A 23127-nucleotide genomic window follows, 5' to 3' on the forward strand; every position below is an offset into this window, starting at 1 on the left:
AATATTCGTCCTTAGGCCCAAGCACTATCACTGGCAGGCGTGAGAGAAGGGCAGTCGGGAGGCCAGTGCTCCCAGTGTAGGGGGAGTGTAAATGCTAGGCGCCAATGTGCTCGGTGAAGAAGAGCCCGGTGGACCTACGGACAGAGTCGAACAACACTGGCAAGGTGAATGGAAACGCACTTGTCCTTCAAGCATAGTTTCAAAAGCAACTCGGTGCTGAAGGAAACCAGCAGTCTGCAATCTAATGCCCTCAAGGGAAATGGATCCCTGCCGGTCGTGCCTTCCAGAAAGGACACGGAGGTGTGCTGCACCCCCACTTACAGAAAGTCTCCTGGCCCACACGCACTTTAATCATGATCCACTCCATGGTTCCTCCCAGGACAAAAAAGAAGGGCAGGAACCTGTAGATGCCGAATCGCTGCTTCCCGGGAGCTCGCTGCAGAATTCGCCTCACCTGGTCTCTGAAGACCATGCTCGACTGAAGTCGTGGAAAAGGGTAAAGCGGAACTCACGCGCCCGGAGTGGCCGCGTGCAGCCAAGACCGTTCTAGACGTCCACGCCGGGCTCCGCAGCCGGACCCAACCACCACATCCGCACGCACGCCACAGCCGCGGCGCTGCTTGGAGCGGAAGTCCACCTCTGGGTTTCACCAATCAGAGTGCGGCGGGGTGCGCAGCTCCACCAATCACAGTACTGTTGAGATTGAACCGGCCTAAAGGAGCAGGCGCAGGCGCCTGGGCTCCGGGGGCGGGGCGACTGCAGGGGGCGGGGCCTCCAACGTGGCCGGGGCCCCTCCGCGGCCCGGGGCCCCTCCGCGGCCCGGGACTCCCCGGAGCGGGCTAGGCTGGGACTTGATGTCCGCGCGCCCTGCCACCGCCATCTTTTTCCTGATAATGCTAACCTAAGTCGCGACCCTCAGCGGAGGGCTGGCGAGTCCTGTGCAGCACCGCTCTCTTAAAATGCAATCTCGCGACGTCGTGTTTTTCCTTTAGGAATGTTATTGGTGACTAGAGTTCTAAGAATTCCACATGCATTGTTTAAAACTAACTTTTCTCCATTATCACTACAAAAGCCTGAACAGTCTTAGAGAAACAACCCCAAAATTAAAACAAAAATCCCATATACGGGCACTTACTTTAGGCACTCGTCGGTGGTTCTGGTTTTGCGTTGCTTGCCGAGCCTCTTTATTCATAAATTTCACAGATAATGGCAGGATTGGTCATGAGCACAGCTTTTGTTCCACCGTCATCTCCCCAACCCCTATAAAACCTGCTTTTCCTGAACCCAGCACCTGAAACATAGAAGCTTAACAATTAACAGCTGTTCATTATTATGCTTTATTGAATTCTGATGCTTCACATAAATAAATTTCCTTTCCCAGAAAGAGATTAGGTCAGGCAGACGCGGAGCTCTGACTCAGAGGCATCGCTCATGACGCCTGACTGCTTGCTGAAGATACTGATAAGGGGCTTTCACCCCCAAAGAACTGGAGTAAAGCTTTGAGAAGAGAAATTCTGACCATCTCCAAGAGAGTTAACTGAGAACCTGCGCTCTTTTCCTGGACCCTAGAGAAGCTCAAAGGCCTGTGAGCAGCTACATCCTTTTCTTTGGCTGGTTCTGAGGCTGGACCCTGCAGGGCATTCACTCCCTTGGAAGAGGCCCACACGTTTCTAGAACCCAGGTCACACTGGGCCCGTGTGGGTTCTCAGGGACGCCCGGGAACCCACTTTTTGGCCTCTGTGCCTGCCAGGGCCCCAGCCTAGGATCGGGCCCAGTAGCCAGGTGTTCAGCTCAGATGCAGAAGCTTTGAATTCGCACCCTGCACAAACAACCTTAAGCCCAGTGAGCCAGACAGGACTCACGGGGTGCTGGGCCGGCCTACCTGGTATACCTGTAGGCAAAGAAAGCTGAATATTTAAAAAAGAAAAAAAAATATGCAGTGGAGAGGTTTCGGGAAAAGTGAAGTTTCATTGCAGTCTGCGACACTGATAGAACGGACTTGGGCTTCTCACGAGAACGACTGCTCCGGCCATTTGCTGCGGCCGGGGCCAAGGGGGATGCGGGGATTCACACAGCTCCGCCGCTCCGGCTCCAAGTTAAAAGAAGTCACCTGGGTTGGGTACCGGGAGGCTGAAAGCAGAGGCACAGCGGAGCGCGCAGAAGAACGATCTTTATTCCTTCGGTGAGGGAGGCACCCGGGGCTCGGGCCGGCCGGCAGGGACCGGGGCAGGAGAACAGGACGCCCGGGCAGAGAGGCCGGGGGAAGGGGGGACCCCTGGAGACCCGTGAGCTGCCCTGTCCTCCCCGCGTCTCGGCCGTCGGGGGCCTCGACGGGGACAGCGAGTCTTGGGCTCTCCTACTGTTCGAGCGAGGACCAGCGAAGGAGCCGCCATCTCGGCGGAGACGACCGAAGGGGGGCGCAGAGCCCTGGGCCGCGCGGGGGGCTGGGGGAGGGGGTCGGGGTCCGCCCCGCCCGGTCCCGGAGCCTCCCGCCCCCCGAGCCTAGCGGCACGCCCATTGGCCGGCCGGACTCTGCGCGCCGCGCCCATTGGCCAGCCCTAGCGAGGAGCACGCGGCCACCGTGGCGGGCGCGCAGTCGGAGGGCGGCGGGCCGAGGGGCGGCGCGGGCAGCGCGCGGGGGGCATGGCGGGTGCAGGGCTGCGGGCGGCCGCGCGGCGCTGGCTGCTGTGCGGAGGCCACGGCGGGCAGCGAGCCGCCTCGTCCTCACCCTCCTGCCCTGGCTGCGGCCCGCCGGGTCCCAGCGCCCACTGCCCGGGCGCCCCGCGCTCCGCCCCGGCGCCCACCGACGGCGCGGAGCCCAGCGCGCACCTGTGGGCTCGTTACCAGGACATGCGGAGACTGGTGCACGGTGGGTGAAGCCCGGAGCGGCCGGGGGCGGGAGGGGGGCGTCGCCCTGGCGGCGGCTGGCCGCCTCCGAGCCGCCCTGGACGCCGCTTCGGGGGCAAGCGCCCGGTGAGGTTCACCGCGGCCCCCAAAGCCGGAGGGCCGGGAGGCTTTGGGGAGAAGGCTCCAGAGGGGCGTGCGGAGCCCCCGCGGAGCGCCTGGATACCCGGGCAGGTTTGTGCCCGGACTTGATCTGCAAACTCGGGGGTGTGCCGCCCCTGCCGGCTCCCGGGTCCTCCCTGCGAGGCAGGGGCGGAAACGCTCCCACCCCTCGTTCTCTGCCGACCCTGGTGAGAGTCGAAGTGCCACGGACAAAGCCCGCCAACAGCGCCCGGCTACGAGCGGCCGCTGGACCCAAGGGAACAGCCAGCGGGGTTTTCAGGCCCTTCCTGATTTGTTTCTGAAGGTCGGGTGCACGCTCAGCAAGGGCGGGGGAAGGCACTGGAGAAACTGAGTCACCCATGTGATTGTGAGCAGATGGGGCCCCGGGGGACCCCTGGGAGGGGGTGGGACATCTGTCCATTTGTCTGGGTAGGTCTAATGAGTCTGTCAGGCAGGATAGCCTTCAGCAAGCCTCACTATCGGTCCCTCACTGGCCTCAGGCATAGAACAATCTTGGATCTCCTGTCAGAGGGCTGTGGCCATGACTCAGAACTAGGCCAGGAAGGGCTTGGGTAGCTCCTGCAGGAACCCCCAAGGGTGACATGGCTTTTGTTGTCTGGTAAGAGAATAGTGACCCTGGCTAGAAGATTCCAACTGCCTGGACAGGGCAGCTGTGTGGAGACCTGGAGGGTGGCCTGAGCTTACCTCCTGATAGCTGAAGGCAGGGCCTCTGAGGAGTGGAGGTTCTGAAGCCCTTTGGTCCTGAATTGAATTTGTCTCCGTGGAAGGACAGGCTCGATGCTATTTAAAGAGGTTTTTTTGTTTTGTGTGGGTCCTGGGGCTTGAACTCAGGGCATGGGTGCTGTCCCTGAGCTTCTTTTGTTTAAGGCTAACCCTGTACCACTTGAGCCACAGCACCACCTCTGGCTTTTTCCTGAGTCGTTTATTGGAGATGAGACTTTCCTGCCTGGGCTGGCTTCAAAACATGCTCCTCAGCTCTCGGCCTCCTGAGTAGCTAGGAGCCACCAATGGCCAGCTTATTTAGGAAGTCTTTATGCTCCTTAAAAAGGCTTTCTGAGGCCCTGGGTGGTTGGGGGTGGGAAGGCATTGTCCTCCAGGGCCGGCCTGTGTCCTCAGATCCTTACAGAACCCATACATTCCTCTTATGAGAGGTCATTTCCACCAATATGCCATGGCCAGCACCAAGGCGAGCCCACTACCTAGGTCTAGGCCTCCCATCTGGCTAGATTTTCTGTAGACATCTCTCACCATTGAAATATATCTTGGCCAATACTTTGCCAGGGATGTTCGGCCCAGTCCAGCTCCCCTCCCTGAGAGCAGTGTAGCAGGGCTATCGCTTCCCGTCTCCCCTACCTTCAGTGGAGTTACTCCGGAAAGCCAGGCTGAGGGAAGTGATCAGGGCAGTTCCCTGGGTGCCCATCTCCGTCAGTTGCCTACTGCTGGGCAATTTGAAACAAGTGACTTCACATCCTGAACCTATAAATACACCACTACCTCCCAGGATAGGTAAGGACTGAACAGGACCTGCCTGTAAGATTCCCACAAGTGAGTCTGCCAGGAACAACTTGGTCCCAGAACATGGAGCCTTAGGCACATGGGAAGCTGAGGAAGAGGAGGAGGAGAGATGTAGAGACTGAACAGTACTAGGCTGGGCATATCCTTTCCTGGTCCAGCCCTACCCTGTGGACCCCCTAGAGGCATAGTTTTCTCAGACCATAGACTGGGGGTGGAGGTCAAGGCCTGGTTTTTCCATCCTGCTTTGACCCTGGGAGGATTGTCTGCCCCTGAGAACATTCTCAAGGGCAGAGGCAAGGCCTAGACTCAGCCAGAATTCTATGCCAAGAAGGGGCTGCACAGCCAAGTAGACACCTCCTGCCCCACTGCAGCGGGAATCACAGTCACAGTTGGTATCCATTAATACAGGGGCATGGAAAGGGCAAAATCTAGCTAAGTGGGCAACTAAAGCTTCAGGTCCTAGTGGCACCCCAAGAGTGGGTCTCAAGCAGCTCTCTAGACGTCTGCTGTCAGCTATGCCCCCTTCACATCTGAGTAAGTGCCCTGTCCACTGTCAGAGATCTGAGGAGCAGCTACTCTGCTGGCCTGGGGCCACCAGAGGAACCAGCCACACCTGTTCCCACACCCACAGCCTGCACTTGACTCAAACTGAAGGGGTGAGGGGTGGAGCCCTGTGCTCCAAAGGGGCCTCAGAGGCAAATGCTCTAGCATGGGAGCACGCAGGAGCATGAAGTGTCCTTTCTGGAGTGCAGCAGCTGCTAGGCATACTGTGAGGCCAGGGACCTGTGGTGTGGGTGAGCGCAATTCTCTGAAGGCTTGGACCCACAGTCTAAGGTGGTGCACCGTGTCCAGGCCTGCCTGCTGCCCTCCCTCTGCAACCCCTGCTCCAGGAGTGGCCACACAGAGGCCAGGGAACTTGAGCTAAGTCACGTAGGTGTGGATGCAGAGCAGGGGTGCCACACAGAAGAGGTTGTTACAGGTTTTATTCTCCCCTTAGAGATGAAGAAACAGATCCAAGGGCTGAAGTGACATTCTTGAAGGTGTCACCATGAGACAGAAGGCCTAATCTGGCCTGCCTGACACAAAGCCCAGGCCTTTTTATATACATCCCCTTCCTCCAGCCACCTCCCACACAGGATAAATGAAAATGAGGCAAGGAGCCTGGAACACTAGAACCTACCTGGCCTGATTCCCTGCTCAGTCTCCCTGTTATGGGACTGAGCGCCAACGTCAGCTCCTTGAGAGCAGCCAGGGTGGGGTAGTTGTGACCACATCCCCTGAGGAGAACAGCCTGAGTCCCAGAACCCGCCATCACACGTCCCACCTGTCATAATTAGCAATGTTCCCTAGCCAAAGCCAGGGAATGTCATTATGTGGGCTGGCAAGCTACTGAAATCTGATTAGAGGGGCCTCGGTCCCCAGGCTGTGGCAGATGTCCCCAGCTGGCAGTCTGAGTGACACAGGCTCCCCCACTCCATCAGTGTTCTTCAGCCAAACCCCAGATGAGGGCGAGGTGGAAGGCAGCCATCAAGATAGCCCCCTAAGGAGCTGGGGGTGAGACCAATGGGCAGATCAGAGACCGACAGCCATGCTTCTGAACAGGTTTGGTTTTGTGCCAGTACTGGGGCTTGAACTCGGGGCCTATGTGCTGTCTCTTAGCTTTTTTGTCCAAGGCTCAAGTTACCCTTAAGGCAGAGTTCCACTTCCCACCTTTTTTTTTTTTTTCTTTTTTGCGCCAGTCCTGAGGCTTGAACTCGGGGCCTGGGCACTGCCCTTGAATACTTTTTGCTCAAGGTTAGCACTCTGCCACTTGAGCTATGGCACCACTTCTGGCTTTTTCTGTGTATGTAGGAAATCGAACCCAGGGCTTCGTGCATGCTAGACAAGCACGCTCCTGGTCCTTCCCACTTTGGGGGGTTAATTGGAGACTTCAGTCTCATAGACTTGCCTGCCTGGGCTCGCTTTGAACCAGGATCTTCAGCCTTGTGAATAGCTAGGATTATAGGCCACCAGCACCTGGCTTGAACACATTTTGAGCATCTATTCTGAGTTCAGACTGAGGCGTTGACTGCCTGGCTGAGCAGTACTGCCCTTGGGGTTGCTGTACAGCTGTGTCTGATAGGACTTGGTGGTAAGAGCCTGAGGGGGCTGCTGGTGATGGGGTAACACAGGCAGGTGTACGAGCATAACCAGTAGGGGGAGCCCCAGGCATGGGCTCAGCCTTGTGTGTCTCTACCTTAATCTTAGCATGAGGGTCTGGGCAAGTTCCTTCTCTGAGTCTGTTTGGGCCCGTCACGGGTGTTTGATGAGGCTTCTTACATCTCCTTCCTCTAGACCTCCTGCCCCCTGAGGTCTGCAGCCTCCTCAACCCAGCAGCCATCTATGCCAACAATGAGATCAGCCTGCGTGACGTGGAGGTCTATGGCTTCGATTATGACTACACACTAGCCCAGTATGCAGATGCCCTGCATCCTGAGATCTTTGGTGCCGCCCGGGACATCCTGATTGAGCACTACAAGGTGAGGGCTGGCCCAAGCCACAGGCTGAGCCGTGAGGCTCTCCAGACACCCTGGCTGGTGGCTGGGCAGATCCCCTGCAGCACCCTCCTGAGGCCTGGCCTGCTTTCACCCAACAGTACCCAGAGGGGATTCGAAAATATGAGTACAATCCCAACTTTGCCATCCGTGGCCTCCACTACGACATTCAGAAGGTAAGTGGCTAGATGCTGACCCCCCACCGCCGCCCGTCCTGCTGGACACACAACACGAGCTACGGCCCTAGCCTCCCAGAGGCAGCTCTCCCCTCCATTCCTTCACCTCAAAGCTGTAGCTTCTCTATGCATCTGAGCTACCTCCTTACCCTTGCCCTTCCCCCCCCATCCCCTAGAGCCTTCTGATGAAGATTGATGCCTTTCATTACGTACAGCTGGGGACGGCCTACAGGTCAGTGCTGCCTCTGCCCCAGTCTTCCCCTGTGCCCCCACCCTGCACTGCTGCTTAGGCTGACACTGATGGCACCTCTGCCACCACTCAGGGGCCTCCAGCCTGTGCCAGATGAAGAAGTGATCGACCTATATGGGGGCACCCAGCACATCCCACTGTACCAGATGAGTGGCTTCTATGGCAAGGTACCTCCTGCACCCACCACAGAGGGTGCTGTCTCTCCAGGAAGTGGTGCTCACCCCCCAGTGCCCAGCCCTGACCCACAGGCCATGTCTCCTGCTAATGTCCTGAGGCCATTCTGAAGCCCTTGGCTCCCCTCCTTAGGGTCCCTCCATCAAGCAGTTCATGGACATCTTCTCACTGCCGGAGATGGCACTGCTGTCCTGTGTGGTGGACCACTTCTTGGACCATGGCCTGGAGTTTGACCAAGTGCACTTGTACAAGGATGTGACGGTGAGGATGCAGGGCTTGCCCCTTGGATGGCAGGAAGAGGAAGCCCAGCTGCCGCGGGGCAGTCCCTCCTGTGCCTTCACTGTTGCCCCTCTATTTCCCCCAGGATGCCATCCGTGATGTGCACGTGAAGGGCCTCATGTACCAGTGGATTGAGCGGGACATGGGTAAGGGTGGCTGGCAGCCCTGCTGTGACCTGCCAAGGGGGAGGGGTGGTCCTGACAGACCCATGCTCTCCCTCAGAGAAGTATATCCTGAGAGGGGACGAAACGTTCGCGGTCCTGAACCGCCTGGTGGCGCATGGGAAACAGCTATTCCTCATCACCAACAGCCCTTTCAGCTTCGTGTGAGTCCAGCCCCCATGGGAGGCGCGGGGGTGGGGGACACACAGCACCACCCTCACACTGCAGCCCTTCCCGCCTCTGCACAGGGACAAGGGGATGCGGCACATGGTGGGGCCTGATTGGCGTGAGCTCTTCGATGTGGTCATTGTCCAGGCAGACAAGCCCAGCTTTTTCACTGACCGTCGCAAGTATGGGCCTGGTGGAGACCGTGGGGTCAGGGAAGGGGGCGAAGGCCGAGGTGGATTTTTGCTTGTCACTCTATATGCTTGAAATGGGGACACCTCCTGGGTAGAATGTGGCTCCCTTTGGTGTATGGGATTTTGAGAGGAGGGAGATACCCGGTCCATAACCTTATCACAGACCAAAAGTCGTGTCTTTTCCCCTCTCCCAGGCCTTTCCGAAAACTGGATGAGAAAGGCTCTCTCCACTGGGACCGTATCACCGGCCTGGAAAAGGGCAAGATCTATCGGCAGGTGAGAAGTCCAAGGTGGATCTCTCTCTGGTGAAAGGGTATCCGGTGGACAGGAAGTAACCGTGTAACCACAGCGCCAGGCTGTGCAGGGACAGCCTGTGAGGAAGCAGCACAGCACCATGGCCCTGGGCAACTTCTCACTGCAGGACTAGAGCCAGAGGCCACCAGGGCAGGGCACATTGGAGAGAGAGTTTGGCCTCTGAGTAACATCTGGGTTTAAACTCAACTCCATTTGGTTTCAATGCTGCTGTGCCTTGTTTTCCTCTTCAGCGAGAGAGGAAATGCTCAAGTTGTAGTGTAAAGCCCCCAGAATGCTCTGATTGCCCGGCACCCGGCAACGGCGCTGACAAGTTGGGGCTGAGTGCTGCTGCAGGCAGAACCAGCCTGGTTAGGGGACCTGAGGCTGGCTGGTGAGGGAGGTGGTTCATGAGCACACTGGGGAGCCCCCCTCCCCCCCCCCCCGCGCCCCTGCCACTTCCTGTCTGGCAAGACCTAAGTGGGTGAGGCTGGGTATTGGGTAGCCATGAGGAGATGATTAAGGCATTTTCCACCCTGGCTGGAATGTGGAAATCTTAGCTGACCTGCTTAGGGGTAGGCATTCCAAAGGTCGGGGGAAGCCAGCAGTTCACAGCCTGGGTGCCCAGGCTTAGCTTGCAGGCCGCATTCCCACCTGTCTCTACCCAGTTCCACCTACCTCTGCAGACAAGAGGGACAGGGGCAGGGACGGGCGCATTTGTGAGGTGACTGAGTGTTCCTAATGCTCCATGTCCTAAAGTTTCCTTACACTGTACCCTGGATCCTGCTTGGGTCTGAGAGCCTCATCGTAAGTTCCCTGCCTTCCTCCTCTCTGTCAGATCTCATCCCTCACACCCTCCCACTCACAGGCTCTGCGGTGGGCCTGCCTATTCCCTTGGTTCCCACCTCGCAAGGCTCTTGAGCAGACTTGCTTTGGGTTTGCCTTCTCACTCCGGGGTGTGGGCGCCTGCACCTGGTGGCTCTGCTCGTCTAGGTTTGGCGCCTCTAGGAGTTTCTCAGTTATGCTCGGTCCTGGCTGTTTCCAGCTTTGGAGCAGGAGAAGCACGTGGCCTGCCAGTAAATTCTGCTCTTGGTCTGCTAGCGCTGAGTCAGCCAAGAAGGACTTCAAGGCCCTTTGCTTTAGGGACTGGAGCCTTTCCTGTGATCTGGTTCTCACAAGCAAGAACACAGCCCAGGGTGGATGTGAGACCCTTGAGGGCAGCGAGGCCACGGGAAAGGCCAGCCCGGCATCCGGCTGGCCTTGGCTGCTCCTTAGGATTTAGCAGGGCTGATCAGAGGACGAGGCCTGGTTCCTGCAGCCCTAAAGTGCACAGTTGGCTCAGCAACCTCCGTGTCCACTCCAGGGAAACCTGTTTGACTTTCTACGCCTGACAGAATGGAGAGGCCCACGTGTGCTCTACTTTGGGGACCACCTCTACAGCGACTTAGCGGTAGGTGAAGGGGTCAGGCCCTGGAGGCGGGGGGCGTGGAGTCCTCCCAGCTAGCATTGAGGCCAATCCCACCACCCGCCAGGATCTCATGCTGCGGCATGGCTGGCGCACAGGTGCCATCATCCCGGAGCTGGAGCGCGAGATCCGCATTATCAACACGGAGCAGTATATGCACTCCCTGACCTGGCAGCAGGCGCTCACGGGACTGCTGGAGCGCATGCAGGTAGGAGGGGCTGGGGCCAGGGGGACATCCGTGGGGGGAAGCCAGTGCTGCAGCTTCCTGCCATCACACACCGTCTCCCCAGACCTATCAGGATGCGGAGTCGCGGCAGGTGCTAGCTGCCTGGATGAAGGAGCGGGAAGAGCTGAGGTGAGCAGGGAGACAGCCGCACCCGAGCCTGTCCCCCGTCCCCCGTCGGCCCGCCTGTCCTCACCCGGCCCCGTGTCGTGTTCTCAGGTGCATCACCAAGGCTCTGTTCAACCCCCAGTTCGGGAGCATCTTCCGCACCTTTCACAACCCCACCTACTTCTCAAGGCGCCTGGTGCGCTTCTCGGACCTCTACATGGCCTCCCTCAGCTGCCTGCTCAACTACCGCGTGGACTTCACCTTCTATCCCCGCCGCACACCCCTGCAGCACGAGGCCCCGCTCTGGATGGACCAGCTCTGCACGGGCTGCATGAAGACGCCCTTCCTGGGAGACATGGCACACATCCGCTGAGGGCACCTTTATTGTCTTGGACAGACCCCGGTCCTTCCCGACCTCATCCAGACAGGCAATAAAAGTGATCTCCTTCGTTCGTGTGCCTCTGCTTCAGCCCTTACTTGACCGCAAGGATCCTCTGGGTATCAGGGAAGTCGTCCTCCAGGAGTGAGTCCTGAGAGAGATCCCCATCTTCAACAGGGGAGGACTGGGGCCGGGCCCCAGCGTCCCCTCCCATACCCTCCTACCCCACTCACATCAAAAGGTTCACAAAAGGCATCATGGCTGCCAAAGACAGGGTTGGGGACAGAGACCAGGGTTGGGCTGGTGGTCCCTTCTTGCCACGGAGAGAAGTCCTCATTTGCATCATCCTCTGCCTGGAAAGGAGGAACGTGAGGGGCCTCAAGCAAGATTAGAGACCCTCACGTTCCATCAGCCCTCCAATCCAACCCTACCTGGAAGGCAGAGAAGCTAAAGCCGGCGGGCTTCCCTCGAATACGCAGGTAGACCGCTCCAGACACCAGCCCGAGCAGCGTCCCAGCAGCTACCACCACGCCCACTCCTACCGCCACAGGCGGTGCCTCGCGTGCCAGTACTGCCGCCTATAAGTGAAGAAAGTGTCAAGGACCCATCTAAAGGGGACCCGTTACAGCTGTGTCTTCCCCTTCCCTGGACTTACAGGCTGTGGGGGTGCCAGGAGGGGACTGGCCAAAGCATGAATGATGCCATTGAAGGCCATAATGTCCCAAGTGATGACATGGCTGACCACAACTGCCCCGGAAACCTGCAGGAACACCAGAGTTAGGCCCTGCAGGTGACTGAGGGCTAAGCCACCAGGGTAGGGATGGAGTCCAGACTCACCACAGGGGCCCAAGAACTGTTGTCAGAACCCGTGTCATTTATGATGAGGCTGAGACCTGAATGGGCTGGGAGCAAGAGCCCCTGGCTCACATTGGCACTCAGGAAGGTGGCATTGGATGCATGGAGCTCCAGGTCTGGGCCACTCAGCGTCTAGGCAGAACAAGACCTGCGGGGTTAAGCCACCTAGAGAGAGCCAGCCCGGGCCCTGCTGTGCCCACCCCCCTCGCCCTGCACTGTTACCATATTGTGCACAAAGCCTTCATTGACAGGGACAAAGAGCGTCTTATAGGTGAGCTCATCATTCAGGAAGTCCAAGAAGTCAAGCCCCTGCTGGGTGGTGTTGGCATAGCCCAGCAGCATCTGGGAGGATGGGAGATAGGGCTGTGGGCCAGTTCCCTTCGTGGGCATCCCGGTGACCTGCCCACTATGGTGAGCCCCTGCTCACCCCATAGAAGGTGGAGAAACTGGGAGTAGCAGCCAGTACATCCAGCAGCTTCCCATTGCACGTGCTGATCCCGTCGCCCACAAAGCCGACCTGGCACCTGCAAGTCACATCTGTGGAAAAGGCACATTAGTGGACAGGTGGCAGGGGCTGAGCCGGAAGCCGGGCCGGGCGGAATGTACCCACCTTGTACACGATAGCAGTAGGCATCCCAGAGCTCCGAGAGGTTCTTACGAATGCCCATGCCAACCACACCCACCTGACCCGCACCACAGTCTGCTGCGGGGAATACAACTGGGTGGGCAGCGGAGCCATTGGCCAGCCATCCCACGCGGCACAGGTGGAAGCCCAGCTGTAGAGGTAGCCAGAGAGAAGGCTGAGACCCAGGCTCAACTCCATAAACCCTTCAAAGTGGGGCCCCCATTCCAGGCCCCACACACCTGCTGGGCAGAGGAGAGCTGAGGGAGTGAGGCCAGGACAGCTCCCTGGGCCTCACAAGCCCTCTCTGCCTCTGAGAAGGTCAGGCCGTAAGGGCCGCTGCTGGCCTGGAGGTGGAAGACACCAGCCTTCTTTTCTGTAAGAGGGAGGGTGTGTGATCAGCCAACTGACACCTAGGGATAAGACCGGGCCCTGGCAGTGGCAGGGAAGCACACCCTGAAAATGTAGGTCAGTGCACACAGCATCGGCGTGGCAGGGGGATGGGTGGCCCAGGCAGCGGTCCACGGGTGGCTCCGACTCCTCCAGACATAACAGCCCATCACCCACATAACCAGCGTGGCATTCGCAGCGCCGGGTGTTCTGGGGGCAGGGAGAACAAGGAGTGACCACCACAGACTAAGGAGTGCGCCTGAAGGGAGTCCCCAACCCTGGGCTGCTTACCGGCCCAGTGTTGAGGCAGTCTGCATGCTCGCTGCATCCCCCACGGTGGCCATCCGAACAGGGGTTGCGAGCCCGGCAACTCCAGCCATCACCCTCGTAGTCAGACAGGCAGACACAAGCCACAACTGTGCCCACTTGGCTGCAATTGGCATACTCACTGCAGCCACCGTGCTCCTGCTGGCATAGGTCCACCACTGGGGGCAGAGAGGGAGGGAGTGGCTGAAGCAGGAAGCTGAAGGCCTTGGGGACCCATTGACCTGTGCCACCCCTGCCTACCTGTGCACACTCGGCCATCGCCCACATAGCCCAGGCTGCACTCACAGCTGTTGTTGACACGACACACAGCCTGGGGTGCACAGGGCGGGACACACACAGGCTGCAGCTCTGTTCCCCAGGGCCCATCCCCACATGACCAGGTCAGTAGCTTGTCCTTTGCTCCCCCCCCCACCTCTCCCACCCTCATGCACGTGTGCAGCGGGAGCACACTCACCCAGCTGTACTTCACATCGTGACCCCGTCCAGCCTTCGTCACAGAAGCAGGAGCCAGACCCCCCGAGGCCCTCGTCGCAGTGGCCATGGAGGCCGCAGCGGCAGGCTGGGGAGAGGGACGGTCAGGAAGAGAAAGATGGGCCCACTGGCCATGGAAAATAGGATAGGAAGGGGATAGCCTCACCTTGACACTGGGGACCAAAAGCACCAGGAGCACAGAGTTCACAGGCTACCCCAGCAAAACCTGAACGGCACAGACACTGCCCACTGCCACTCATGCCATCCAGGCACATGCCATGGTCACTGCAGGGGCTCCTAGGACCACCAGGGCAGGCTGCAGGGGGAGTAGCAGAGTCAGTGCGATCAGGGGCACACATGAAGCCCAGCCTGACCTGGTCTTCTGTCCAGTGGTAGCCAGGGCTCTTCAAGGAGTACCAAGCACACATCCTCAGGCCTCTGACAAGCCACCGAGCCAAGAGCCCACCAAAGCTTCCAGCACTCCACCCAGGAGCTACATTTTCCCTCTACCAAGTTTTCTCAGTGTCCAGCTTTCCCCGTCCTGGAGCACCCCACTACCCTTTTGTGGGGCCTGGCTGGAGTCTTGTCCTTGGCTATCTCCGGAACTAGAGGCACCAGTCAGCAGCGTCTGCAACCTCAGGATGCCCACCTTGGCACTCGCTGCCATAGTGACCAGGGCAGCAGCTGGGCTTCCAGGTGGCGGTGACACAGTTGCGGTAGCAGCCCCTGCTCAGGCGTTGGGCCTGTCCCCGGGGGCTGGGCCGTACCCAGGCACTACGAAATGCCATGGAGAGCAGCAGAGGGTTTGTCCAGAACTTGGAGTAATGGCGCCAGCACATCTCAGGGTTGCCCTGGGCCAAGAAGAGTCAGACCACAGTCAATGTGAGTTTTGCTTTGGGTTCCTGTCCAAACCCCAACTCAGCCCCAAACTCCCTACCTGTTCCCAAGAGCCCTCAGGACAGGGTGGCTCCAACCCACAGATACTGCAAGTCTTCTGGAAGGGGTGGAGGCCATGCGTAAGGTCAGGTGAACAGACAGGACAGGTGGGCTTGGGTCCTGCCCATCCACCTCTGGCTAGTGTCCTCTCCTCACCAGTCTCAACGGCCGGGTCTCAAAGCGATCACAGCGGGAACCAAGGCCGGGTGGCTCTAGCAACTGGTCGATACCATAGGCCAGACCCCCTTCAAAGGGCAAGTGCCGCTGCACAATGCGGGCATCGTCCTCCCCCACCATGAGCTCACCCTGCAGAGGAAAGGATTGGAGTGTGTGGGGGTCCTGGGTACTACAGCTCCACACAGCCCCTCCTGCTTCCCTCCTAGCAGACTCACCGGCCGGGCTCGGCTGCAGGAGAAAGAGATGGGAGTCCCATGCATGGTTCGGAGTGGGCCCAGGTTGGGCAGGTCAGATGCCAAGGCCTGAACCAAGTAGAGCCATGATAGGAGCTGGGCAGGCAGCGTTGGCTGTAGACAATGGGGATCAGAAACTGGTCAGGTACCCACCTCCACATTGCGGATTATGTGGCCCCGCAGAATAGCTGCCAGCTTGTCACGGTGGTCCTCATGATACAGCCAGGCCTGCCGATCAGAAGGCAGGGCTTGCAGGGCGGAATCTGTGGGCCACAGCATGGTCAGAGGCCTGTGGGAGCCATCTCGAAGCATTGGCAGGAGGCCAGCCACCTGGTGGGACGAGGCACAGATGTAATGGTCTGAGCTTTGGAGGTGGAACCACAGAGACCAGGAAAGAGCTCCAGAGACCAAGCAGACAGTGGCCCTCTCCTTTATGGGAAATACATTCCAAACTGATAAGTTGGGCTTTTTTCTATACCTATGACAAAGTTTAATTTATAAGCTTGTAACAGTAAGCTGACAGGATTACTATTATTAAACTCTAACAGAACAATTGCTCATGTATAACAAAATTACAATAATACACTGTAATGAAGATTATTTAATGTAACTCTTCTGACGAACTAACAGTTTAGCAAAAGGAATGCCAGGGAGCTGAAACATATTTTGTCAGGTCAAGGAGTAGAGGGCAGATAACTGGAGGGAAGAAGGAGGGGCAAGTGGAGTCATTATATTCAATGTAACATGAGAGGCTGGGACCGATGGAGGGTGACACTGATCAAGGTGTACCGCATTTATAAACTGATTTGTTGAATTGAAACCTCTTTGTACAACTACATAAGGATTTTTAAAGCTGGGCACTGGTGGCTCACTGCTGTAATCCTAGCTTCTCAGGAGGCTGAGATCTAAGGATCACAGTTCAAAGACAGCCCAGGTGGGAAAGTCTGTGAGACTCTTGTCTCCAGTCAACCACCAGAAAACTGGAAGTGGTGCTGTAGCTTAACGTGGTAGAACAACTCGCCTTGAGAAAAAGAGTTCTACGACAGCACCCTGGCCCAAAGTTCAAGCCCCACAACTACCATCACCACCACCAAAAAAAATTAAAAAAAGAGAAAATTGTTTCAACTAGTAAGTTATTTCTAAGATGTTTTTTCTATTTACTATTTTCACACTACAGAACGTAAAACCAGGGGAAAGGGGAAGCATGGTAGGCAGGTATGTGGGCAGGGAAAGTCGCACTTAAACTCCTGTACCACTATGTGCACTGAACAGGCGTGTAAGCACATGTGTGCCCACACTAGAAGCTCATTCACACAGACATGACTTGCCATCCACATTGGCACATTCATTCATGGAGAAACTCGCATGCCTGCACACACTTAAAGACCCACCCATGTGGAAACAGTACCGTCACAAGATGGCTGAAGATCTTGTATCCGAAGCTCTCAGCAGCCATGGTGACATTTCTCTGAGGAAAGGCACTCATGAACAGCCAGGTAAGGCGGGGAGGGAGGACCCCAGATCCAGGCCCAGTCATACCCGAGGGGCTTGGATAGCATCAGCCTCGTGGTGGAGTACATCTGGTGGCAACAGGACACGGTCGATGAAGTGCAAGACACCATTTACCGCCTCGTGGTCACTGCTCACCACCCGTGCAAAATCATTGATGTATATGCTGCCCTGGGAGGGGGAATGAAGTTAATATTGGCGGGTGCTCAGGAGCTGTGTGTGGGGCTGGGGTCAAAGCACAAGGTGTAGCTGGACTTCTGTAGCTCACACCAGTAATCCTAGCTACTCAGGAAGCTGAGATCTGAGGATTGTGGTTCAAAGCCAGCCCCGGCACTAAAGTCTATGAGACTCTTATCTCAATTAACCACTAGAAAACTGCAAGTGGCACTGTGGCTCAATGTGGTAGAGTGCTAGCCTTGAACCGAAGAGCTTAGGGACAGCACCCAGGCCCAGAGTTCAAGATGCACACCTAACAGAAAAGCAAGGAAGGAGGAAGGAAGGAAGGAAGGAAGGGAGGGAGGGAGGGAGGGAGGGAGGGAGGGAGGGAGGGAGGGAGGGAGGGAGGGTGGGAGGGAGGGAAAGCACAAGGTGGTACTTGGGTCTGTCTCACAGAAGCAAGCACAAATAGCAAGGTTTGGCTGGGGACTACAAGAGCAAGAACTGGTGCCAGCTTGGCTCTGGAGCTCAAATTGTGAGCAACATCTGGACCAGACTCATCTCCCTCTCGTTGCAGTACACATGTACGTGTACACGCATGTACACACACACAAGTACACACACACACACACACACACCACTGTGCCTTAAAGGAGTGGAAGCAAGGCAGGGTAAACCTTGACTGGGACTGGGGGTGAACTCTACAGGGGTATAGACCAACAGTGGGGAGAGGAGAGGCTTGGCTTACCTCCCTCTCACTGAACCGCAGTGTTTGTCCAGAGAGTGCTGTGGCATATCCCTGGTCCAGGAGCTCCTGGCTGCCCAGCTGCCGGCAGCCAACCACATGGTAGCGAAATATAAGCTGGCGATATGCTCGAATCTGAGTCAGCTCATCCTAGAGTGGAGCCATGAGAGGAACAAGGGTCCGCGATTGCTGCCTCCACCCTGCTGGGTCCACCGCCAGAGTGCTCATCCCTGCCCAGCTGTGTATGTACCTTTGACAGATTGGTCATTAGGTCTGCATGTGGCACGAAGATTGTGAAAGGCCCATCACCCTTGAGATCTTTGTATTCCTGAGGTGACAGAAACAGCTTGAGTGCCAGAGGAGTGACTTGGGGCTTACAATGATCTCCCAGGGAAGACTTGAACTCTGAGAGGCCAGACTAGCTAACTCTCTGACCAGATGAGAACTCTGAGGACTAGAGACAGATGGGGTCACAGAGGAGCTGGCTGGCTACTTACCAGGAGGTGGAGGCTGAAGAATAAGGCCTGCTTGTCTCGTAGGAGCTCCTGGGGGAGCGAGGATTGGCTCAGATTGGCTCAGATTTGGGGTGGCTCCCATTCAGGGGCTGGTGCCTATTCCAGCCACCTACAGCCCAAGGTCTGGCCACAGTAAGGAAAGGAAAGCAGGGGGGGGGGGAGTCTGAGCTAGGGTTGGGATTGGTTTCATGTGTCCAGGAGGAATCAGAGGTGAAGGTCAGAGCCAAGGCAAGAATCAGGACTGCATCTAGGATCTTTGGCAAGCTCCCAAGGGCATGGCCAAGATCAGGGTCTTGGGGAAGACGAGGGCTTCATTACCAGACCAACTCGGGTGCGGCAGGTGAATCCGTCCCCCACAGTGTGGGCTGTGTCACAGGTGCATGTCCTCTGGCCATCCCCTGAGCTTTTGCACACAGCATAAGGGCTGCAGCCCCCATTGTTCTGAGGCAGGGACAGAGGAGAGAGGTGTAGAGTCCAACCCTCTTGCCCTGGGCCACAAAGCCATAGCTCTGACCCAATAGCAAGACTTGTGCTCAGTAGGAGGGAGGCCCAGGGCGTGAGGCCCTTTGGACCCTCTGGGGCATGGGGAAGGTGTTCTGCCTCACTCTCCTCTCCTTGTGAAATGTGGTGACTGACCTGAGAACAGGGGTCCAGAAGTTCACAAATCCGAATGCCATCTCCACTGTAGCCCTCCCGGCAATTGCAGGAGACCTGTCTCCAAAAATCAGGTGCCAAGAGTTGCCAGGGTCCTGGATTGAAGGGGCATCCCCTACTGCAACCCCATGGGGAGCCATGTAGCCCCTGTGTCCAGCCCTGTCCTGCTGACCTGCTGGGGGCCTGTGGGGATGCATTCGGCATGGACGTGACAGCCCCCATGGTGGTCAAGGCAGCTGTTGGTTTCTGGGAGAAGAGACACGGGGATGAGGAGGGACCCGCAATGGCCCCTCCACTCTGGTCCATTTTTCCTGTGTCCATCTCTTCCCCATCCCTGGGCTCCAGTTCCCAGGACAAAGTATCCCCTCAGTCTCTCCTTGTCTGCATCCCATCACTAAAAAGGGACTCCTTAGCTGCAATATGCACCCGTGTTGGGGGTCCCAGCCTCACCCTGGCACAGCTCCCCATCGCCTGAGTAGCCATCCTGGCAAGTGCATATCCGCTGTCCTGGGGCCACCTTGGTGCAGTTGGCATGGGGGGAGCAGCCCCCATGGTCGTGGGCACAGGGGTCCACCTCTAGGGTTAGATGGTCCCAGAGTGGTGAAGAGCAGGGGTGAGGCAGAGAGGGGATAGAAAAGAAGGCAAGAGAGACAGGGAGGTGCCAGAAGGAGGGCTAAAACCCCACCCAGAAGAGGCAGTGAAGGGGGCTTTATGGGGAGAGCCACCCCCAATATTTCAGAGAAAGGACCTGAACAGTAGCTGCCATTCCCCGTGTATCCTGCGGCACACACACAGACGGCAGCTCCATCCGAGACCTGTATGCAGCTGGGGGGAGAAATGGCAGCAGTTCAGCCTGTGCCTGGCTTGCTCTGAGCCCAGTCCCTCACCCCACACCCATCTGCCTCAAGCTGGGCTCACTTACTTGGCATTAGGGTCACACGTCTTGGGACACTGAGGGGCAGTGATTTCTAGGAGATGGGAGGAAGATTCCGGTCATACGACCAAGAGCTGCCTTTCTCATCATTCCTCATCACCCCACTCCCAGAGATCCACTCACTCTGGTCACAGCGAGGGCCCTGCCAGCCCATGTTACAGACACAGCTTCCGTCCCCTTGCAGCCCTTCCTGGCACAGCCCGTGGACACAGTCACACACTGAGTGGGACAAGGGAAGATGGAGATGGGACTTACTGAGTGCTGTCCCCTGCTTCTGCCAAGGTGCCCAGCCTGCTATTCTGTCCAGGGTGCCACCGTTCTGCCCCTGCCAGGCCTCACCTCCAGCACAGATGGACCCATAGCGGCCCAGCTCGCACATCTCACAAGCTGTTCCGTGGAAGCCCTCGTTGCAGCGGCACTCCCCACTGCCTAGGAGCCTGTCCTGGCACTGCCCATGGCCAGAACACACGCCCCCCAGGCCTCCAGGGCAGGGCTCACACAACATGCCAAAGAAGCCAGGACAGCAATCAGGTACCTGTGGAGGCAATGAGTGGGAGAGAGTAAGGAAGGGAAGGGGGAAAGAGGAAGGAAGGAGGAAGGAAGGAGGGAGGGAGGGAGGGAGGGAGGGAGGGAGGGAGGGAGGGAGGGAGGAAGCTGGCTCAGACCACAGCAGTAGTAGGGGCTGATCACAGATGGATCCCTCACTGAGAAGCAGAGCCAAGCTCAGTTGCTGTGCTGGGCAAGAAACTTGGATGATGGATGCTGGGGGAGCTCTTTTTTCACTCTCCCATCCTCATTCCTCAAGGGAGGAAGCATAGCCCTTATATTTGGCATTTATTTCCCAATTTCCTCCTCAGGCCACTCTTACTTTGCTGGTGTCACCTGAGACCCAGCCCTCCTTTGCTCTTCAAATTGAACCAGTATCCCCTCATCATCCCTCATTCTACTTAGTCCTCCCTCCTCTGGGTGGGAGCACCACAGAGCAAACCTGGATCTTCTTGGCACAGGTATAAGAACATCCCCGGGAGAAGGAGAAGCCAGATCTGTAGACACAGCTCTTCCTGGGGGTGTCCTAGAGACAACGAAGACAGGCAGGAGGCATGAGCTTAGGCCAGGCCCAGTGATGAGGGAGACCAGAAAATGGACTGCAAGTATCAGTCTAGATGAGAGAGTTAGACTTGAGCAGCAGAGATGGATCTCAGGACGGGTGGTAGCAGGACCAGACCTCAGCCTGGGCCAGGGCATAGACTGCCTGGGCCAAAACAGTTCTACATGTAGGGCTGCACTTGGGGACACAAAGCAGTAACAGAGATAGAGGTGTGCCAAGCCCAGCCTCACCTGCAGCTGGAAGCCTTGGGTACAACGGAATTTCCGGGTACAGTTGATGCATTTCTCCTGGAAAGCAGGGTGTCGGGTGGTCCGGGAATGGGAGCCTCCATTCCAGTTCCCTTCTCCAGGGCAGGCTGACCTAGGGCACCTGCCTGCTAGGTAGGCCAACCCACTTCCCCCACTGCCCTTCTCTGGCCCGGGCCACTCACCCTCAGAGCCTCCGCATGGCTGTGTAGACAGCGGCTTGAGCCCACTGTCAGGACCCCCGACAGGCCGAACAACGATTGGCCAGGGGCCTCCAGCAAGGGGCCTTCCATCGGCACATGGTTCACCTCAGGCTGGGAAGTGAGACAAGTTGAAGCCATCTACCCCTCCATCACCTTCACTTTGGTGGGAGCTGGGAAGGGGGGCCCACTTGGGATCTCTCTCCCTTCTCGCTCTCTAAGCCACCCTATGAGGCTGGCATCATCTGAGGCCCAGCCTCAACTTCGCCCTTGAAGCCTAGGGTGCACTCCAGGGCTGGGAGTAGACTTAAGGATGAGAGAGGTCTCTGTGGAGCAGAGGCTGGGGGTTTCTAGGCAGGGACACTGGAAAGGGAAGGGATCATTCTAGAACAGAGCCCCCAGGAGGGGCGTCCTTGTTCCCTGCCCCCTCAAACCTGGCCACTGTGATTGTAGAAGACGAGCCAGTGGGCAGGCCCCAGAAGGGAGTTTCGGTGTCCCCCCTTGCTCAGGGTTTCCACAGAAAGTGCTTCCCCCAGGATCATATGATGTCGAACGGTGTCTGCATCCTGGCAAGGAAAGAGGTCGGCGGGGGGCGGGGGGGAGTCAGTTTGGGGGGCACAGGTTCCAGGCTTCCCCGATGCCCTGGATGTCGTGGTGTCCCCACAGTATCCCTTTGCTTGGCATGGGGGGGCCTCACACTCCCTTTAGTCACCCCAGGGGTCTCACCAGGCTGCTGCTGTTGCCTTGAGCCTCCAGGGAGTGGTTTGTGGGTATAAAGATGGTGTAGGCAGTGGCAGCCTCAATCTGGGACACCAGTTTGTGGTGCTAGGCACAGGGGCAGAGGGAGGGAAGGGGCGGGGGGAGGGGCAGATCAGTCCTCAGCCCTGATGCTGAGGGCCAGCAGGACTTCTGTGGAATCTTGGCCACCATGTCCCCCTTTACCAGCCTCCTTTACCTGCAGCAGTTCCCCAAAAAGACGGAAAGCAGGCACCAGGTGCAACTGCTGCAGCAATCCCTGCCTCGCCGGCACATCCCCTTGTGGGGGCACTAAGACCTGGAATACACAGCAAAGGGCTCTTGGTCTCTGATTGCCTCTTGGCACATGGGGAGTGGGGAGGGGGTCCCTAGTCACCCCCCCTCCTGCCCTACCTGGCTGATGATATGCAGGACGCCATTGGTGGCTAGGAGATCAGCCACATCCACGCTGGCGTTCTGAACCCAGACTCTCTGGAAGACAGCAGGCAGAGCTCAGCACAGGTGGGCACGGACATGTGTTTGAGAGACAAGAGGCCCCACCTGGCCTCAGACTCAGATTTTACCAGGTGAGCACACAGACCCTCAGTAGGAAACCCCCACGTAAGATGGAAAGACGTGTGTGCAGACAACTGCCTTTGGCCCAAAGACATAGCTGGGGGGGCCAAGAACCCCAATCTTATCCCCCCAGAGACCCAGGCCTAGCAAGCCTGCGATCATTTAAGCTCGCACCCATGCCTGTTCCCTCCTGTACCCGGAGTTCACCTCGTACCCCACTGATGTTGCGAATCTGCCAGCGAGTGGTGGAGCTCAGGGTAGCCACTTCCTGCCCGCTCATCCGTGCCAGCTCTTCCTCAGAGAAGGCACCCTGGAGAAAATGGGCCCTGGGGGGACCCAGTTTCAGGGGGGCCATGGGAACAGGCGAGTGTAACCAACAGAGACCCTTGAGATGGTCCTGTCCCAGTGGGTGGACTCAAGTAAGGCAGAGGACCCAATTTCCCTCCCCGTCTCTAGGAAAGGCCTGGGTGCCTAGAAGGAAAGGTCTCTCGGAGGCCCCTCCCCTGGCCTGGCCCCAGCGTGGCTGTCCCACCTGATCAGGGTGGGCAGCATTTTTGGCTGCAGCCAGAAGGCCCGGTCCTTAGGGCTTAGCCTGCGGATGGCAGACTCAGAGGGCACCAGGGCTGTGACTTGCTTCTCAGCAGGAAGCGCGACGTCAGAGCTCTGTATATAGAGGTAGCAGGGGCAGCGTGATGAAGGGCCATCGAGTTGCCTGCTCCCCCCCCCCTTCAGCTCTTGGAGAAAGAAATCCAGAAAGGTCCTCCTGGATTTGAGCCCCAACCCCCACATCCTTCCCCA

At 57.7% G+C, this 23127-nt stretch overlaps 3 protein-coding genes across 4 annotated transcripts in view; 1 reads left to right on the forward strand and 2 right to left on the reverse strand.

The window, feature by feature from the left end:
- The window catches only part of Uqcc5 (ubiquinol-cytochrome c reductase complex assembly factor 5), a 72766-nt gene extending 72139 nt beyond the window's left edge, over positions 1–627 (reverse strand). For both annotated transcript variants that reach the window (XM_090321506.1, XM_090321514.1), the window contains exon 1: positions 322–627. In XM_090321506.1, the coding sequence (XP_090177632.1) occupies positions 322–472 (151 nt within the window). In that variant the 5' untranslated portion in view covers positions 473–627. The remainder of the gene's footprint in view (positions 1–321) is intronic.
- Positions 628–2610: 1983 nt separating this feature from the next.
- On the forward strand, positions 2611–11014 carry Nt5dc2 (5'-nucleotidase domain containing 2). The gene is made up of 14 exons (XM_090321526.1): positions 2611–2869; positions 6877–7061; positions 7178–7252; positions 7429–7484; positions 7576–7669; positions 7809–7937; positions 8041–8101; positions 8178–8280; positions 8365–8466; positions 8670–8751; positions 10130–10216; positions 10299–10439; positions 10522–10586; positions 10674–11014. The coding sequence occupies exons 1-14, from the start codon at positions 2644–2646 to the stop codon at positions 10933–10935; spliced, it is 1668 nt and encodes a 555-aa protein (XP_090177652.1). The 5' UTR covers positions 2611–2643; the 3' UTR covers positions 10936–11014.
- The window catches only part of Stab1 (stabilin 1), a 30287-nt gene continuing 18087 nt past the window's right edge, over positions 10928–23127 (reverse strand). The window contains exons 29-69 of the mRNA XM_090321537.1: positions 22862–22992; positions 22544–22655; positions 22168–22245; positions 21974–22072; positions 21745–21843; positions 21453–21584; positions 21004–21132; positions 20804–20860; positions 20454–20537; positions 19805–20000; positions 19589–19684; positions 19454–19499; positions 19280–19356; positions 18982–19107; positions 18704–18777; positions 18514–18588; positions 18196–18318; positions 17860–17907; positions 17613–17690; positions 17366–17512; positions 16492–16632; positions 16361–16420; positions 15106–15282; positions 14935–15021; positions 14699–14848; positions 14544–14600; positions 14256–14457; positions 13773–13922; positions 13590–13694; positions 13376–13483; positions 13100–13293; positions 12874–13018; positions 12661–12794; positions 12407–12572; positions 12224–12333; positions 12019–12138; positions 11779–11928; positions 11597–11701; positions 11373–11519; positions 11175–11294; positions 10928–11092 (exon numbers count right to left, since the gene is read on the reverse strand). Coding sequence (XP_090177663.1) covers positions 11036–11092; positions 11175–11294; positions 11373–11519; positions 11597–11701; positions 11779–11928; positions 12019–12138; positions 12224–12333; positions 12407–12572; positions 12661–12794; positions 12874–13018; positions 13100–13293; positions 13376–13483; positions 13590–13694; positions 13773–13922; positions 14256–14457; positions 14544–14600; positions 14699–14848; positions 14935–15021; positions 15106–15282; positions 16361–16420; positions 16492–16632; positions 17366–17512; positions 17613–17690; positions 17860–17907; positions 18196–18318; positions 18514–18588; positions 18704–18777; positions 18982–19107; positions 19280–19356; positions 19454–19499; positions 19589–19684; positions 19805–20000; positions 20454–20537; positions 20804–20860; positions 21004–21132; positions 21453–21584; positions 21745–21843; positions 21974–22072; positions 22168–22245; positions 22544–22655; positions 22862–22992 — 4692 coding nt within the window. The 3' untranslated portion in view covers positions 10928–11035. The remainder of the gene's footprint in view (positions 11093–11174; positions 11295–11372; positions 11520–11596; positions 11702–11778; positions 11929–12018; positions 12139–12223; positions 12334–12406; positions 12573–12660; positions 12795–12873; positions 13019–13099; positions 13294–13375; positions 13484–13589; positions 13695–13772; positions 13923–14255; positions 14458–14543; positions 14601–14698; positions 14849–14934; positions 15022–15105; positions 15283–16360; positions 16421–16491; positions 16633–17365; positions 17513–17612; positions 17691–17859; positions 17908–18195; positions 18319–18513; positions 18589–18703; positions 18778–18981; positions 19108–19279; positions 19357–19453; positions 19500–19588; positions 19685–19804; positions 20001–20453; positions 20538–20803; positions 20861–21003; positions 21133–21452; positions 21585–21744; positions 21844–21973; positions 22073–22167; positions 22246–22543; positions 22656–22861; positions 22993–23127) is intronic.

This window comes from Megascapheus bottae, chromosome 2 (assembly GCF_031878675.1).
Source record: "Megascapheus bottae isolate mThoBot1 chromosome 2, mThoBot2.hap1, whole genome shotgun sequence".
Classification (NCBI taxonomy): Eukaryota; Metazoa; Chordata; class Mammalia; order Rodentia; family Geomyidae; genus Megascapheus; species Megascapheus bottae.

Coding starts and splice junctions, on each gene's coding strand:
- Nt5dc2 (XM_090321526.1), top strand. CDS start 2,644: ATGGCGGGTGCAGGGCTGCGGGCGGCCGCGCGGCGCTGGCTGCTGTGC. Junction 7,670..7,808: donor TGAGTGGCTTCTATGGCAAG/GTACCTCCTGCA, acceptor TCCCCTCCTTAG/GGTCCCTCCATCAAGCAGTT. Junction 10,440..10,521: donor GACTGCTGGAGCGCATGCAG/GTAGGAGGGGCT, acceptor CCGTCTCCCCAG/ACCTATCAGGATGCGGAGTC.